This window comes from Ipomoea triloba, chromosome 6 (genome assembly GCF_003576645.1).
Source record: "Ipomoea triloba cultivar NCNSP0323 chromosome 6, ASM357664v1".
Classification (NCBI taxonomy): domain Eukaryota; kingdom Viridiplantae; phylum Streptophyta; class Magnoliopsida; order Solanales; family Convolvulaceae; genus Ipomoea; species Ipomoea triloba.
In genome coordinates, this window is record NC_044921.1 from 9,175,203 (window position 1) to 9,193,064 (window position 17,862).

Genomic DNA, 17,862 nt, shown 5'->3' on the forward strand with positions numbered 1-17,862 from the left:
TTTTTTTTTTTTTTTTTTTTTTTAATGATAAGTATTTGAGATGATATAATTTGGTGCAGGAGTTGACATATGATTACGGGTATGGTATTGATAGTGTTTTGGGTCCTGATGGAAAGATTAAACGAATGCCTTGCTACTGTGGAGCTCCAGAATGTCGGAAACGCTTGTACTAATTCATTTCTTTAATATATACTGTATAATACAATTTCAACTGTATCTCCACCCAATGGCTGCATTGGCGTCCTTTTATTTAGTACTTTTTTTCTTCTTCTTTTAAGTTTATTGTGTAGGAAGAATATTGTCATCGCTTTTTGAAAATGTCAAATCCCATTGCCATTGACTTGCATATAAGATGCATTGAAGGTAGCTTTTTATTTTAAGAAAGTGTAAGATGATGATATATCAGAGGTAGTTACTAAATTTTACTAAAAATAGATTGGGACAGTATACGATTGATCGGAAAATAATCCCTATCAATAGTGTTTGGTTTGAAAAAATTGTAATTTCACAAAATTGTAATTCTCTCAATTTGTTGAATCGGAATTCATGTTTCCCCATACGAATTTCAATTCAACATTAACATGAATAGGAAAAAGATATGGAATTACTTTTTTTGCCTTTAGTTATTATTATTATTACTAGTAGTTACACTCGTGATCGCATGGACATGAAAATTCACATTTTGTTATTTCTCAAATATAAAATAGTAGAATAAAAAAAAAGATAAAAATTTGGTAGTACAAATTGCAATGTGAAATTAAGTAGCAACATTAAGAACTAACATATGAGAATAGAATTTATAAATTGTTGAAGACTTCTTTATATACGACATTCTTAGTCGTATTTAAAGACTCACCATTACTATTACATATTAGCACTTTTAATTCTGTTGGATTGTTTTTTTTTTTTGTAAATTTACAGGGTCTTTCTCTCCGTCCGTTTAACGGTCCGGGGTCCACTCATGAACCCGGGTCTGTTGGATTGTTGACCCTTGAAACAACGTATAGTTGACCATGATTAAAAGCAGGCTTTCTCAAGAACAATCCAACATGTGTTAATGTTTGTCTTTGACTTTTGTTGATTGTCATTGCATAGGAAAACATTATTATTATTATTATTATTATTATTTAATCTTTATGTCACTTCTTCCATCCACATTTTTATTAATTTAATTTCTTTCTACTAAATAATGTAATTTGAATTCCTACTTTATTCCCACATTATTCTTTCACTGCTTAATTCCTTCCTCCCAACCAACCATCCTTTATAATGGTTAGGATTGCACATGTTTTTACAATGGATGCAGAATTAAGCAATAGTCATTGTACGGTGTCTTTTAACCGTCTTGATTGTATGTTTTATTGTTTTAATTTGCACATTGCACTAGTTTATGATGCATTTGTTTTATTTAATATATGCAGTTTTTTGTTTTTTTGTTTTGAAAATGGAATTGAAGTTGTGCACTTTCACTTATTATACTAATCTTTGTTTGTGTTACCGAAATGCATTGTCGGCCATGCATACTTACATTTTGCATTAGGGTTTACTCGTTATAATTTAGGATTTAGTTTGCGTGGTTTAAGGTACAGTCTAGAGTTCATGTTTAAGGGTTTAGTGTTCACCCTTTGATGTTTAGAATCCTTTGATTAGGTTAGACTTTAGGGTCTTGTGTTTAGTATTTAGGGTTTAGGATTTAGTGTTTATGGTTTAGGGTATAATATTCACTTTTGTGGTCTGAGTTCAATTTTGAGGGTTTATTGTTCACTCTTTGGGGTTTAGTATTCACTTTTGGGAGTTATAATTCATGTTTAAGGGTTTAGTGTTTAATCATTGGGGTTTAGTATATTCATGCATCGTAAACTATTTCTAAATGCATTGTCTTTTTTTTTTTTTTTTTTTTTTTTTTTTTTGAGAGAAATTTCTGAATGCATTGCTATTTAGCATACCTGTAAAAATATGCCATTACAAATTTCCTCTACTAACACCTAGTTGCATCATGCATTGATGCCCAATGCAAGGTCAAACATACCGCAATGCACATTCATTCACAATATAGGACGCACTTTAAGTGTTAATAGCATTAATTAGCATAAGATTTGGTAGTGTTGAGCATAAATATAATATAAACATAAATGTGCAATCCAATTATCAGCTTAGATTTTTAGTTGAGATGGAGCACATGCTTCAATTTGGTATTAAAGCCATATACCAATGATAATAAGTTCAAATCTCCACGTCACCCGATGACATATGCTACTTCAATTTAACTTTCAATGTCTTTTTCATTTTGCTACTAAGATGACAATACAATTTCATTAACCTTAACTTATAATTTAAGGTGCAATATTTCAATAATGTGTTTGACTTTCTTAAAAATTTTCTTTTTGTTGTAATTTGGCTTATCGATTAGCTCAGTTCTCGTGGTGATTGCCCGGTAATTGCTTGGAGATTATGTATATGATAATGTAGTGTAGAGAAAAGGGAAAAAGGAGAAGAAGAAGAACAATAACACAAGATCACAAGAGCTCATCCATTCATTAAGCAATCCATATCAATATATACACATTCCACAACCTTTCATTTCCTTTAACATAAACAATGAAATAATGGAAGGCAAATGGAGAGTCCTAAGATTTAATGGCCATCAAGTAAAAGATTTATAACACTCCCCCTTGGCCATTAAATAACTATACTCATGCCTCGTTAAAAACCTCTCTAGAAAAACCCTGTGGGAAAAACCTAGACGAGGAAAAGAGTACATGCAGTATAAAAGATGTGTTGCATCGGTTGCCTCATTAAAAACCTTAGCCTAATAAAAACCCAATGGGAGAAAAATTAGCTAAGGGAAAAAGAGTACAATCATAAGCCTTCCGGGCGTCATCTTCGAGATTTTAAAGGTCTCCAAGACCATCTATTCATTTATACTTTTAGCGTTTATCGCTCCCCTGAAGACAACAATCTTCTAAGCCTTCGCATCCCGATTTTATAAACAAATTTCTCAAATGTGGATGTTGGCAGGGATTTAGTGAACAAATCTGCTAGATTTTCACTAGAGCGAACCTTTTCAATGAGTATCTCACCACTCTTCTGGAGTTCATGTGGGTAAAAGAATTTCGGAGCAATATGTTTGGTAAGGCCTCCTTTAACGTACCCACTACTCATCTGTGCAACACATGCCGCATTGTCCTCATATAGGACAGTGGGGGAATCAACTTCGCTCATTGTACCACATGAGCTATGGATATGTTGTATCAATGACCTCAACCATACACATTCACGTGAGGTTTCATATAAAGCAATTATTTCTGAGTGATTAGATGAGGTAGCAACTAATGTCTGCTTAACGGACCTCCAAGATATAGCAGTACCTCCACAAAGGAAAACATAACCAGTCTGAGATTTAGCAGTACCTCCACAAAGGAAAACATAACCAGTCTGAGATTTAGCATTACCTCCACAAAGGAAAACATAACCAGTCTGAGATTTAGCATTATGAGGGTCAGACATATAACCAGCAGTCTGAGATTTAGCATTATGAGGGTCAGACATATAACCAGCGGTCTGAGATTTAGCATTATGAGGGTCAGACATATAACCAGCGCCTGAATATCCCATCAATGTAATGTCCTAGTTATTTTCAAAATAAAGACCAAGGTTTTTTGTCCCTTGGAGATATCTAAAGATATGCTTTACTCCACTCCAATGTCTTCTGGTTGGGGATGCACTAAATCTAGCAAGTAAGTTCACTGAGAAAGCAATATCAGGTCTAGTGCAATTAGCAAGATAAAGCAAGGCTCCAATAGCACTCAGGTAAGGAACTTCAGGCCCTAGTATGTTTTCATTATCCTCCTTAGGTCTAAATGGGTCTTTGTCCGCTTCAATGGATCGGACTACCATTGGAGTGCTAAGGGGATGAGATTTATCCATATAGAATTTCTCCAATAATTTATTAACATAGTTAGCTTGGTGAATAAAAATTCCATTGGGGAGATGCTCGATCTGCAGGCCGAGGCAAAACTTGGTTTTTCCCAAGACTTTCATTTCCAATTCTGCCTTTAAGTATGAACACGCTTCTATAATATCTTTGTTTGTCCCAATAATGTTCATGTCATCAACATAGACATATATAATACAAAAACCATTAGATGACTTCTTGATGAATATACAAGGACAAATATCATTTTTCACATATCCCTTCTTCAGGAGGAATTCACTCAAATGGTTATACCACATTCTACCCGATTGCTTCAAGCCATATAATGACCTTTGAAGTTTGATGCTATACATGTTTCGATCTTTCCCTCTTGTATTGGGATTTTGAATACCTTCGGGTATTTTCATGTATATATCAGCATCTAGTGACCCATAAAGGTAAGCTGTCACTACATCCATCAACTGCAAATTTCATGTTTACTACCAGTGATATTAAATAGCGGAATGAAATGCCATCAATAACAGGAGAATATGTCTCTTCAAAATCAATTCCGGGTCTCTGCGTGAACCCTTGAGCTACCAATCTCGCTTTATATCTAACCACCTCATTGTTTTCATTCCTCTTCCGTATGAATACCCACTTAGATCCTACTGGGATCACATCTTTTGGGGTAAGTACGGTGGGACCAAACACTTTTCTTTTATTAAGCGAGTTAAGCTCTGCCTCAATTGCCTCTTTCCACTTCAACCAGTCAGGGCGCTTCTGGCACTCTGTTATTGATTTTGGTTCTGGATCCAGATTATTATGTGGAATATTACAGGCAACTGCATAGGCAAACGTGTCGTCGACGACTATTAAATCTCTGTTATATGTTTCTCCTATATCAACAAAATTTATGGCAGTTTCTATATTGATATCAACCAGATCATTATCATTTCCCAAAATATTCTGATCTGGATGTTCCGCATTCCCAGTGTTCAAATTATTTAGAGCACGTGCAGATTCACTGGGTTCCCCGTCTTCAGGACGGCTAAGATTTTTCTGGAGTGACTGAGATATTTTACCAATTCTCGTTTTCCGCGGATTTAAATCTTTTGCACCAACTGGTCTCCCGCGCTTCTGGCGATGGGGAGTGTCAGTGTGCATTCCTGATCCCTTGGGGACTTCTACTCTCGAAGGAGCATTCACAGCAGGGATATGGGACCTGGTCACTCCTGTATTATTAGTAAAAGCATCTGGCAGGTTATTTGCTAAATTTTGCAAATTAATAATTTTCTGAACTTCCAGTTCAGTTTGACTAGTACGTGGGTCTAGGTACTGAAGATCTTTTTCGTCCCATGAAATTTCTCGGCATTTCGTTAAATAAGGACTTTTATCTCCCCCTAATGCCGGGAAATGATCTTCATCAAAAATGCAGTAGTAAACTGATCTCCTGTCATNAGTCTGAGATTTAGCATTATGAGGGTCAGACATATAACCAGCGCCTGAATATCCCATCAATGTAATGTCCTAGTTATTTTCAAAATAAAGACCAAGGTTTTTTGTCCCTTGGAGATATCTAAAGATATGCTTTACTCCACTCCAATGTCTTCTGGTTGGGGATGCACTAAATCTAGCAAGTAAGTTCACTGAGAAAGCAATATCAGGTCTAGTGCAATTAGCAAGATAAAGCAAGGCTCCAATAGCACTCAGGTAAGGAACTTCAGGCCCTAGTATGTTTTCATTATCCTCCTTAGGTCTAAATGGGTCTTTGTCCGCTTCAATGGATCGGACTACCATTGGAGTGCTAAGGGGATGAGATTTATCCATATAGAATTTCTCCAATAATTTATTAACATAGTTAGCTTGGTGAATAAAAATTCCATTGGGGAGATGCTCGATCTGCAGGCCGAGGCAAAACTTGGTTTTTCCCAAGACTTTCATTTCCAATTCTGCCTTTAAGTATGAACACGCTTCTATAATATCTTTGTTTGTCCCAATAATGTTCATGTCATCAACATAGACATATATAATACAAAAACCATTAGATGACTTCTTGATGAATATACAAGGACAAATATCATTTTTCACATATCCCTTCTTCAGGAGGAATTCACTCAAATGGTTATACCACATTCTACCCGATTGCTTCAAGCCATATAATGACCTTTGAAGTTTGATGCTATACATGTTTCGATCTTTCCCTCTTGTATTGGGATTTTGAATACCTTCGGGTATTTTCATGTATATATCAGCATCTAGTGACCCATAAAGGTAAGCTGTCACTACATCCATCAACTGCAAATTTCATGTTTACTACCAGTGATATTAAATAGCGGAATGAAATGCCATCAATAACAGGAGAATATGTCTCTTCAAAATCAATTCCGGGTCTCTGCGTGAACCCTTGAGCTACCAATCTCGCTTTATATCTAACCACCTCATTGTTTTCATTCCTCTTCCGTATGAATACCCACTTAGATCCTACTGGGATCACATCTTTTGGGGTAAGTACGGTGGGACCAAACACTTTTCTTTTATTAAGCGAGTTAAGCTCTGCCTCAATTGCCTCTTTCCACTTCAACCAGTCAGGGCGCTTCTGGCACTCTGTTATTGATTTTGGTTCTGGATCCAGATTATTATGTGGAATATTACAGGCAACTGCATAGGCAAACGTGTCGTCGACGACTATTAAATCTCTGTTATATGTTTCTCCTATATCAACAAAATTTATGGCAGTTTCTATATTGATATCAACCAGATCATTATCATTTCCCAAAATATTCTGATCTGGATGTTCCGCATTCCCAGTGTTCAAATTATTTAGAGCACGTGCAGATTCACTGGGTTCCCCGTCTTCAGGACGGCTAAGATTTTTCTGGAGTGACTGAGATATTTTACCAATTCTCGTTTTCCGCGGATTTAAATCTTTTGCACCAACTGGTCTCCCGCGCTTCTGGCGATGGGGAGTGTCAGTGTGCATTCCTGATCCCTTGGGGACTTCTACTCTCGAAGGAGCATTCACAGCAGGGATATGGGACCTGGTCACTCCTGTATTATTAGTAAAAGCATCTGGCAGGTTATTTGCTAAATTTTGCAAATTAATAATTTTCTGAACTTCCAGTTCAGTTTGACTAGTACGTGGGTCTAGGTACTGAAGATCTTTTTCGTCCCATGAAATTTCTCGGCATTTCGTTAAATAAGGACTTTTATCTCCCCCTAATGCCGGGAAATGATCTTCATCAAAAATGCAGTAGTAAACTGATCTCCTGTCATNAGTCTGAGATTTAGCATTATGAGGGTCAGACATATAACCAGCGCCTGAATATCCCATCAATGTAATGTCCTAGTTATTTTCAAAATAAAGACCAAGGTTTTTTGTCCCTTGGAGATATCTAAAGATATGCTTTACTCCACTCCAATGTCTTCTGGTTGGGGATGCACTAAATCTAGCAAGTAAGTTCACTGAGAAAGCAATATCAGGTCTAGTGCAATTAGCAAGATAAAGCAAGGCTCCAATAGCACTCAGGTAAGGAACTTCAGGCCCTAGTATGTTTTCATTATCCTCCTTAGGTCTAAATGGGTCTTTGTCCGCTTCAATGGATCGGACTACCATTGGAGTGCTAAGGGGATGAGATTTATCCATATAGAATTTCTCCAATAATTTATTAACATAGTTAGCTTGGTGAATAAAAATTCCATTGGGGAGATGCTCGATCTGCAGGCCGAGGCAAAACTTGGTTTTTCCCAAGACTTTCATTTCCAATTCTGCCTTTAAGTATGAACACGCTTCTATAATATCTTTGTTTGTCCCAATAATGTTCATGTCATCAACATAGACATATATAATACAAAAACCATTAGATGACTTCTTGATGAATATACAAGGACAAATATCATTTTTCACATATCCCTTCTTCAGGAGGAATTCACTCAAATGGTTATACCACATTCTACCCGATTGCTTCAAGCCATATAATGACCTTTGAAGTTTGATGCTATACATGTTTCGATCTTTCCCTCTTGTATTGGGATTTTGAATACCTTCGGGTATTTTCATGTATATATCAGCATCTAGTGACCCATAAAGGTAAGCTGTCACTACATCCATCAACTGCAAATTTCATGTTTACTACCAGTGATATTAAATAGCGGAATGAAATGCCATCAATAACAGGAGAATATGTCTCTTCAAAATCAATTCCGGGTCTCTGCGTGAACCCTTGAGCTACCAATCTCGCTTTATATCTAACCACCTCATTGTTTTCATTCCTCTTCCGTATGAATACCCACTTAGATCCTACTGGGATCACATCTTTTGGGGTAAGTACGGTGGGACCAAACACTTTTCTTTTATTAAGCGAGTTAAGCTCTGCCTCAATTGCCTCTTTCCACTTCAACCAGTCAGGGCGCTTCTGGCACTCTGTTATTGATTTTGGTTCTGGATCCAGATTATTATGTGGAATATTACAGGCAACTGCATAGGCAAACGTGTCGTCGACGACTATTAAATCTCTGTTATATGTTTCTCCTATATCAACAAAATTTATGGCAGTTTCTATATTGATATCAACCAGATCATTATCATTTCCCAAAATATTCTGATCTGGATGTTCCGCATTCCCAGTGTTCAAATTATTTAGAGCACGTGCAGATTCACTGGGTTCCCCGTCTTCAGGACGGCTAAGATTTTTCTGGAGTGACTGAGATATTTTACCAATTCTCGTTTTCCGCGGATTTAAATCTTTTGCACCAACTGGTCTCCCGCGCTTCTGGCGATGGGGAGTGTCAGTGTGCATTCCTGATCCCTTGGGGACTTCTACTCTCGAAGGAGCATTCACAGCAGGGATATGGGACCTGGTCACTCCTGTATTATTAGTAAAAGCATCTGGCAGGTTATTTGCTAAATTTTGCAAATTAATAATTTTCTGAACTTCCAGTTCAGTTTGACTAGTACGTGGGTCTAGGTACTGAAGATCTTTTTCGTCCCATGAAATTTCTCGGCATTTCGTTAAATAAGGACTTTTATCTCCCCCTAATGCCGGGAAATGATCTTCATCAAAAATGCAGTCGGCGTACCTCGCAGTAAACTGATCTCCTGTCATGGGCTCTAGGTATTTAATAATTGAGGGAGATTCATAACCAACATATATACCTAGTTTTCGTTGCGGGCCCATGGAGGTACGGTTTGTAGGTGGTATGGGGGTATAGACTGCACACCCAAATACACGCAGATGGGAAATATTGGATTCTACACCACGTAGTAGTTGCAAGGGGGAATAATCATGATATGCAGTAGGTCGGCTTTGTATTAAAGCTGCAGCATGCAATACTGCATGTCCCCAACAAGAAACCGGTAAATCGGACTTTTGCAATAATGGTCTAGCAATCAATTTAATACGCTTAATCAGAGATTCAGCTAGACCATTCTGAGTATGGACATAAGGTACAGGATGCTACACTTTGATGCCCAAGGCCATACAATAATCATTGAAAGCTGTTGATGTGAATTCTCCAGCATTATCCATTCTTATTGATTTAATTGGATAATCTGGGAATTGGGCATTTAACTCTATAATTTTAGCAATAAATTTTGCGAAAGCTTTGTTCCTCGTGGACAATAGACTAACATGAGTCCAACGAGTGGAATCATCAATAAGGACCATAAAATATCTAAATGGCCCAGAAGGTGGACTAATTGGTCCACAAATATCGCCTTGCAATCTTTGCAGAAAAATAGGCGACTCACAAATATCGCCTTGCAATCTTTGCAGAAAAATAGGCGACTCATGTCCAACCTTAGTACGCGACGGGCGTACAATATATTTACCTTTCGCACAAGCAACACATGTAAACATATTTGGCGAAATACCTTTCGCACAAGCAACACATGTAAACATATTTGGCGAAAGTACATGAGATCTTAAAAGGTTAGTAAACATATTTGGCGAAAGTACATGAGATCTTAAAAGGTTATGGCCAATATTTGGCGAAAGTACATGAGATCTTAAAAGGTTATGGCCAGCATTTGGCGAAAGTACATGAGATCTTAAAAGGTTATGGCCAGCAAAATTAGATATGATTCGACCCATCATATTCTGCCCAGGATGACCGAGACGGTCATGCCACAACTGAAAAGAATGTGGATTTTTTAGTTTCATGGTTAATGCAACACATGAATAATGTGGATTTTTTAGTTTCATGGTTAATGCAACACATGAATTATTGGGTTGTTTTAGTTTCATGGTTAATGCAACACATGAATTATTGGGTTGTTTTAGTTTCATGGTTAATGCAACACATGAATTATTGGGTTGTATATAGGTATAATATAACCCTGAACATGAATTATTGGGTTGTATATAGGTATAATATAACCCTGAAGATAAGGAGGCAAGTTCCTCAACCTCTCGCTTTTTACCTGAAGATAAGGAGGCAAGTTCCTCAACCTCTCGCTTTTTACCTGAGATCAACTGAGTCATGATTAAGAACTCATCATTGTTCTTAGTCTTGGTTTCGATATGAAAACCATTTGATCGAATATCCCTGAAACTCAGCAAGGTTCGTTTAGATTGAGGATATAACAAAGCATTTTCAATTAGTAGCTCTGTACCCTTAGGGAGGATGATTGATGCTCTTCCGGAGCCCACTATTTGTACCTCATCATTAGTAATGGTAGTAATATTACTACTTGATTTGTTCAAGGTACGAAAAAACCTCCCATCAGTAAGGATAGTGTGTGTGGTTGCACTATCCACCAAACACAATGTTGGTTCATGCTCCATTGTGTGGACAATGATTTTGTAATGCTGTAAGATCTGAGAGGTAAAAACCAAAAGAAAATCAGGTCAAATAAGTGATCATGATGAGTAACTTCTTTTAAAAAGTAAGATCCTTCTAGGAAGTAAAACTCGAGAAGTAAAGGAATTCCTTCAGGAAAGTAGGGAACCTTCGAAAGGTGCCCTCAGAAAAATTTCTTCCGAAGGTAACTTTAGGAAGACTACTAACTTTTACCTACCGGTCAGAAAGCTGAATGATCACTTTGGAAGGTAACTTCTCAGACAGTGGCTATTCATTATTTACTTACTTATCAAATTCGCATAAAAAAATAGTAAGTAAAGAGTAAAAACGAGTCATCCATCATGATAAAATAGAAAAACATAGATGCTAAGTCATGAAAATGAAAAAAAAAAAAAAAAACATAGGTTCATAACCCACAAACATAAACAAATCACTCCTGATCACCAAAGTCTTCAAGCTCATATTTTAGAAGGTCATCGTCATCATCATTCATTACTGCATTTGCTTCAGGCAAATTAGTAATAGTATGATGAGATTCTCTTCCTGACGGCTGCTTATCATTTTTCCTTTGCATCATTTTGTATGCTTCAACCAGATGCTTTGGTGTGCGGCACGTACGAGACCAATGCCCCTCACACCTACACCGATAGCAAATTTGTGACCTCGATGAACCTTGATCACTCCGTTTCTTATCTTGGACCCGGGAGTCATTGCCGCCTTTGCCTCTACCACTTCGGTTGTTTCGACCGTGACCTCTACCACGACCCCTTCCTCGACCCCTTCTAGAATTGCTTCCCTGGGCAATATGATGTGCTTCAGGCACTGGGGCAGACCCAACCGATCGTGCGTTATGGTTTTTCATCAACAATTGGTTGTGCTTCTCGGCCACAAGAAGTGCAGATATAAGCTCAGAATGCTTTTCATAATTCTTTGCCCTGTACTGCTGCTGGAGTACAAGGTTACTCGCATGAAAAGTAGATAGGGTCTTTTCAATTAAATCTTTCTCTGAAACTTCTTGTTTGCAGAGCTTTAGTTGCGAGACTATTTTGTGAAGCGCCGAATTGTAATCAATTACTGACTTATAGTCTTGAAACCTAAGATTAAGCCAGTCAAATTGAGCTTGAGGGAGTACAATTGATGACTGCTGGTCAAAACGGTCCTTCAGGGACTTCCATAATGCAAAAGGGTCCTTTTCAGTCAGGTATTCATTTTCCAGGTCGTGGTTCAAGTGGTGACGTAAGAAAATGAGAGCCTGCGCCTTCTGGGCGTCAGTACACTGTGACATAGCAACAATGGTTTGGCTCTTCAAACAATTCGTACATACTTTCATATAGTTGCAGCATAATTTTTATGAACCACATAATAATCATACTTGCACATCATAAAAAAAATATTTTTACATACTTTGGGTAAAATAAATAAATTTTGATGAACGTGAAAACTTACTATCACATAATCAACATAAATCCAATAATTTTTCATAAGTCATGTACTCATAAATTTCACATCTTTATCAATAATAATAATAAATCTATTTTCAATAGATTTAAACATACAACACACGTAAGCACATATTAAATAATTTTGTTTCGGGGTAAATAAATTTTGAGTAGACATAAGTCTTACCCTTGAAGCGTAAGTTCCTGCCAACACAACTCTTTAGACGCGAGATGAATCTCGATGTCTAGGGCCCAAGTTAAATAGTTGCCCCCGTTCAGTGAGAGCTCAGTAAATTCTCGTTTAGTGATAGAAGACATGATCTACAAAAACATATTATCCATGCAGTCATTTTGGATGCATTTCCCCAAAAGAACATAAAAGCCAATAATGGGGAATAATGCAAAAACTATTATCTCTCTATTACATATACAAAAATTACACACATATATATTAACTCGTATATATATATGTTGACGAACAAATTTATATATGCACGTATGTACATGTCCAAAAAACACATTCGAATATACAAATATACATATACAAAATCATTTACATTAATATGTATATATAAGTACGGATATATAAAATTTCAGAATGAAAATTTAAAAGTTTTATACATATATCAGTATATACATACATAATGCGCAGCAACAAAAGAAAACTATATGCATATGCAATATAAAATTGTAAAGATGAAAAGGGATGTATATATACTGTGGTTTGCTAAACTAAAAATTGGAATATGGATATTCTAACACTAACACCATATATTAAAGCAAAGATGAAGCAGAAGGAAACACATCGGCAGAAAAAATACATCCAATATAAATTCATTATCAAACTGCCAGGATCTCATGAAAAATTTAGACAAAAGCATAGGAATAAATAATAAGAGTCAAGAAACCAGTACCGTTCACCGGAGATATAGAACACTCGTGCTGATAACGTGTTGTAATTTGGCTTATCGATTAGCTCAGTTCTCGTGGTGATTGCCCGGTAATTGCTTGGAGATTATGTATATGATAATGTAGTGTAGAGAAAAGGGAAAAAGGAGAAGAAGAAGAACAATAACACAAGATCACAAGAGCTCATCCATTCATTAAGCAATCCATATCAATATATACACATTCCACAACCTTTCATTTCCTTTAACATAAACAATGAAATAATGGAAGGCAAATGGAGAGTCCTAAGATTTAATGGCCATCAAGTAAAAGATTTATAACACTTTTCAAACAAGCACTCAATTAAATTCTGTCAACATCTTGGTTCTCTATTGCAGATTATATTCCTCCTCTAGATAGGCTACTCCAATCCTCACTACGTAGTAGTAGTTTTCACAGGAATGCTCTAAGGTTGGTAATAAAATTATTGTCAAAACTACATACTATCGACATGTGCATACACTATGTTGTGCTTTATTCTTTTTTGGTCTTGGGACTCTTGGATTTCAATCTAAATGTTTGGCGGTCATCAACTCTCCTATTTTTACCTATAGGGAAACAATTAAACAAACTCAAACATAGGTGCACCATGTTCATTTTTCTAATGCTCAGGTAACACATTCTAAATGCATATTCATATAGCTTTTTGGTGTAATTGTACTACATCAGATTAGGTCACCTTGTACATAGTTGCACCATTTGTTGACGCCCAATAATTCCAAATGCAAAAACACTATCCAATGATCATGTTACACAATATAGTTAGTATAGTAATTGGACCCTCCAAAGGTACCTGCATGTATATTTCAACCAAATACACCATTACTCATTCCTTGCGCATAAAACACCACACTAATGCACTTTAGTTTGAATCAAAGACTGTAGTGTTTTCTTCCCCACCATTTTCGTCTTCCCAATGAGCCAGAGTTTGCACAATACTGTTGGAAAAAATGCACAAATTAATAGAATCATAATGCACCGAAATTGTCAGCAACCCCAACACAGCCACTAATCCATCCCTCAATTTCCATATGCACATGTAATGTTATTCATTGATTTAATTCACACATGTCATTCACTATTAAGAATCAATTCTGACAATTTCAGTTCAAAGCACCAACATTCCTGAAGCCACCCTTTCTATTTTCGCATCTTGAACAGCATTTATTTCCAATTCTTTTGTTGAATTTCATACAGGCGTCTTTACTCTTGATCGTCAAAATCCCTTTTTGTCCGTACCCGATACTGTCGGCTGGATTTCAATGTTGTGTTCATTGTATCAACTGCTGTTCCGTGGTCATCTTCTTCCATGGCAGAGACAACTTCGTCTTCTGGGGCATCATCACTGAGGGCTATTCCAACTCGTGAATATTTCTCCACATGCACATTAGGGTATTTGTTTCCTACTTTGTCTGTATGGACATCAAGACTCGCCTTCTTTAGATTGAAGATAACCGGTTTTGGAGGATTATTCACCAAATCGCCTTGATGCTGCACTGTTGTGGTGGTGATGCCTGGCTTTCTTACAAGACTAAGGAAGTCCAAATAAGCCTTTCGATTTGAATCATCATCCATATCAGTGGCTGTGTCAAAAGTGTAATGAGTATAATTTGAAGGGTTCCTTATATAATCTGGAACAGATGTGTCCTGGATCATGTTTAAACCCTCTCCAGAACCAGAAGCCTTTTCCTCTTTGATAGGACAATAGTCCTTAGTGGCTATTAAGTTGCCTTCTGTACGGTTATTGTTGAATCGCACCCGTTTTTGTGATTTTACATCTTTCAGACCTTCTCTCTTCTTGATTATAGACTTTCTGCTGCTTCCATCTTCCAAAACTACGAAACTCGAAATCTCAGGAGCATCAGAAAGCCTAAGCAAATCAAAATTCCCAGCAGCCTCTGCATCTTCTTTGAGCCTAAGTTTGGCCGCGGCATGATCAGCACGAGGATCCCTTACAAAATCTTGAAGGGTATCAGGAAGTTCATTGTAGGTATTGACACCAATTCCATATTCAGTAGCATCCCTCATGTATAAACAATGATCACTCACCTTTTCACTGCCCACAGCTACCTTATCATATTCATCTTCCTCTTCCTGTCCAAAAATAAAAGCAGCAAACAAATAATGTTTGTTGCAATGCTGGGTAAGTGAATATGTCTTGATACATTGACACAATAACCTTAAAAATAAATCTGTGGGATCCTTTTGTGTTTCATCACACATTTTTTTGTGTTGTGTCACCTGTAATTTGTAGTGGCATTTCTTTGTTAAAATTCAAATTTTCACTGTCTCATGCAAAATTGTAAATAGAATTAGAATTAACCATTACTACTACCTCCAACCCATTGCTGTTGAAATTTCAAGTCGACTTTAATTCAGTTGTAGAAAATAAAAAATAAGACATTAAGAAGCTACAAAAAGTGGTATTTGATCCCAGAAATGTGGCATCCATCGAAGTGCAAAAGAAACAAGGTAATTTTACATAATGAGACCGATTGAGTATTCTGCAATTATAAAAACAATTGGCCTTTTTCTGTATGGCAAGTTACTTCTTACCACTCGCATAATGTTATTCTTTAACATTTGCCTCAAATCTATCACTGTGAGTAACTAATTTTATGTTTACACAAAAAGGTGCACGAATCAGAGAAGTAGCTCGTACCTCGTAGTCAAGGGTACAATCCTGGCCAATAGAAGATCGAATATTCGATTCATCATCGTCATTGGGGCTTCCACGCTGCCTCTTGCTTTTACTATTTGGTTCTTCATCTTCATCGTCGTCACCATAATCTTCAGAAAGGTCGTCGATGTCTACGAGGTCAGTTTCAAGCTGCTGATTGAGATCCGAGGATGAGGGCCCTGGCTGAGAAGACGACGGAACAACTGTTTGTGGCGTATTCGCAACATTATCGGTATGATTATTATTAGCGAAGACGAAGCCGTCGAGATTGGGCGGGTAGGGCATGGAATCATAGAAGTCGTGGTCGCCAGGGTCCCTGTTCCATTCCTTTCTCTGGATCTCGTCGTCCGTCAGACACCATAGGGAGCTTAGCGGCAGCGAGGAAGTCTCCTTCCCTCTACTATCGGAAGACGACGGCGGCGACGCCAGTAGAGACCCGAATGCTTTATCCACCCGAACTCTGAAGCTATCTTCCATTCTCCTGTATGGTAACTATAATGCTAGGGTTTTAATTGCTGCTGGTATCTTGCTTCTTCCCTTTGCAAATGACTAATTGACTAGCGGTCCGTCATTGACGTTTGTTTTAAAGGGGGCAAACCACCGGCTTTTTGTTCGGTTCCATACAAATTTGGAGGCTTGGAGGCTGGAGCTGGTTCAGTCGGTTTATAAGCGTCAACCTTTATCCCTTTGGATATTAGGTAGTTGTCTTTGAATAAATTAGTTGATTTGGCAAGTTGATAGTATAGTTATGTAATGTGTATGCTAAAAAAAATTATTAGTTAACAATTGATTACATATAAAATGATATATAAAGACATATATATATAATAAAGTTTGAAGTTCTATGGGCTCGTGAAGACTACTCCGCCACCTATCGTGAAGACTACTTGCTTTCGAGGTTATGATATTGTGCGGGCTTTCGGTCCCTGGCTTATGCATTCAACGACAAAATCGGCTAAGGTTTGTCCATTGATAGTCGATCTTGGCTTGTATTCAATAGTAAATTGTGTTAGCATCATGACCCACTTCACAAGTCGATCGGAAGATGACGAAGTCTATAAAATCGCGCCTATCGACTGATCGGTCAGCACACGGATGGTCTGACCTTGAAAGTAAGGGGTTAACTTCTTTGCAGTATATAGAGCAAGGACCACCTTCTCCGATCAAAAATATCGGAGCTCGAAGCCTTGTAGGGCATGACTAATATAATAATCAGGCGTTGGACCCCCTGCTCATTGGTTCTACGCAATACACCATTGATTGCCTAATTCATAACAGCCAAGTATACTTCCAAAGTCTCCTCGGGCTTCGATTTTGAAAGCACAATCAGCGATCAAGTACTTCTTTAATCCTTCAAATGCCATCTGACACTCGGTATCCCATTCGAACGAGCTAGCCTTTTCAAGGTTTAAAAAAAAAAGTTCACCTTCTTGACCAACTTGGAGAGGAAACAACTTAAGGCAGTCAATCTCCTGATTAATTGTTATACCTCTCAAATTGTGCTCGGAGGCTGCATATCAAGTATCACCTTTAGCCCTTTACATTGGTCGGGTTCGGTTCAATTCCTCACTTAGTCATCATAAACTCAAGGAACTTTCCTGTCTGCATGGCGAACATGCACTTGGCCGGGTTCAGTCGTAATCGAAATTGTCGCATGATTTCGATACAAGCTCGAATATCTTGGGGATGGGACTCTCGAGCCTCACTCTTGACTAGCACATCTTCTATGTAGGGCTCCAGTAACCGACCAAGTAGTCCAACGAATAGCATATTCACCATCCCGCTGATACGTGGACCCAACATTACGTAACCCGAACAGCATCACCCTATAACAGAATAGTTTGTCCGGAGTAATGAAAGATGTCTTGCTCTCTTCCTCCTCAGCCATCATAATATGATGATACTCCTTGAATGCATCCATGAACTTCATCAGCTCGGCTCCCGACTGTCTCATCCATTATCAAGGGTTGGGCCTATTTCTATTGGTCTCACCACTCCTAATATTGATTGATTCTTCAATGATATTAAAGAAGCATTAAGTTCATCCAACGAACAACTTCAAATTTGTGAAACAATATGCG

General features: G+C 37.5%; 3 protein-coding genes across 3 annotated transcripts in view; 1 reads left to right on the forward strand and 2 right to left on the reverse strand.

Annotated features, from left to right (window-relative positions):
- Positions 1-346, forward strand: part of LOC116021943 (histone-lysine N-methyltransferase, H3 lysine-9 specific SUVH4) — an 11,411-nt gene extending 11,065 nt beyond the window's left edge. Inside the window, exon 15 of the mRNA XM_031262478.1 lies at positions 60-346. Coding sequence (XP_031118338.1) covers positions 60-173 — 114 coding nt within the window. The 3' untranslated portion in view covers positions 174-346. The remainder of the gene's footprint in view (positions 1-59) is intronic.
- Positions 347-10,967: 10,621 nt separating this feature from the next.
- Positions 10,968-12,495, reverse strand: LOC116023444. Its single transcript, XM_031264447.1, has 3 exons — positions 12,479-12,495; positions 12,341-12,371; positions 10,968-11,990 (listed from the first exon to the last, which is right to left on the reverse strand). The coding sequence occupies exons 1-3, from the start codon at positions 12,493-12,495 to the stop codon at positions 11,145-11,147; spliced, it is 894 nt and encodes a 297-aa protein (XP_031120307.1). The 3' UTR covers positions 10,968-11,144.
- A 1,211-nt stretch (positions 12,496-13,706) lies between these two features.
- LOC116023202 lies at positions 13,707-16,427 on the reverse strand. Its single transcript, XM_031264189.1, has 2 exons — positions 15,764-16,427; positions 13,707-15,195 (listed from the first exon to the last, which is right to left on the reverse strand). Exons 1-2 carry the CDS (start codon positions 16,256-16,258, stop codon positions 14,305-14,307), a joined length of 1,386 nt encoding a protein of 461 aa, XP_031120049.1. The 5' UTR covers positions 16,259-16,427; the 3' UTR covers positions 13,707-14,304.
- Between the last annotated feature and the right edge of the window lie 1,435 nt (positions 16,428-17,862).

What these genes read in the sequence shown, in the direction of transcription:
- LOC116023444 (XM_031264447.1), bottom strand. An exon ending in CAGGAACTTACGCTTCAAGG is followed by an intron (nt 11,991 to 12,340) that starts GTAAGACTTATG and finishes GCTATGTCACAG; the next exon opens with TGTACTGACGCCCAGAAGGC.
- LOC116023202 (XM_031264189.1), bottom strand. Translation starts at nt 16,258, where the DNA reads ATGGAAGATAGCTTCAGAGTTCGGGTGGATAAAGCATTCGGGTCTCTA. An exon ending in ATTGTACCCTTGACTACGAG is followed by an intron (nt 15,196 to 15,763) that starts GTACGAGCTACT and finishes ATTTTTGGACAG; the next exon opens with GAAGAGGAAGATGAATATGA.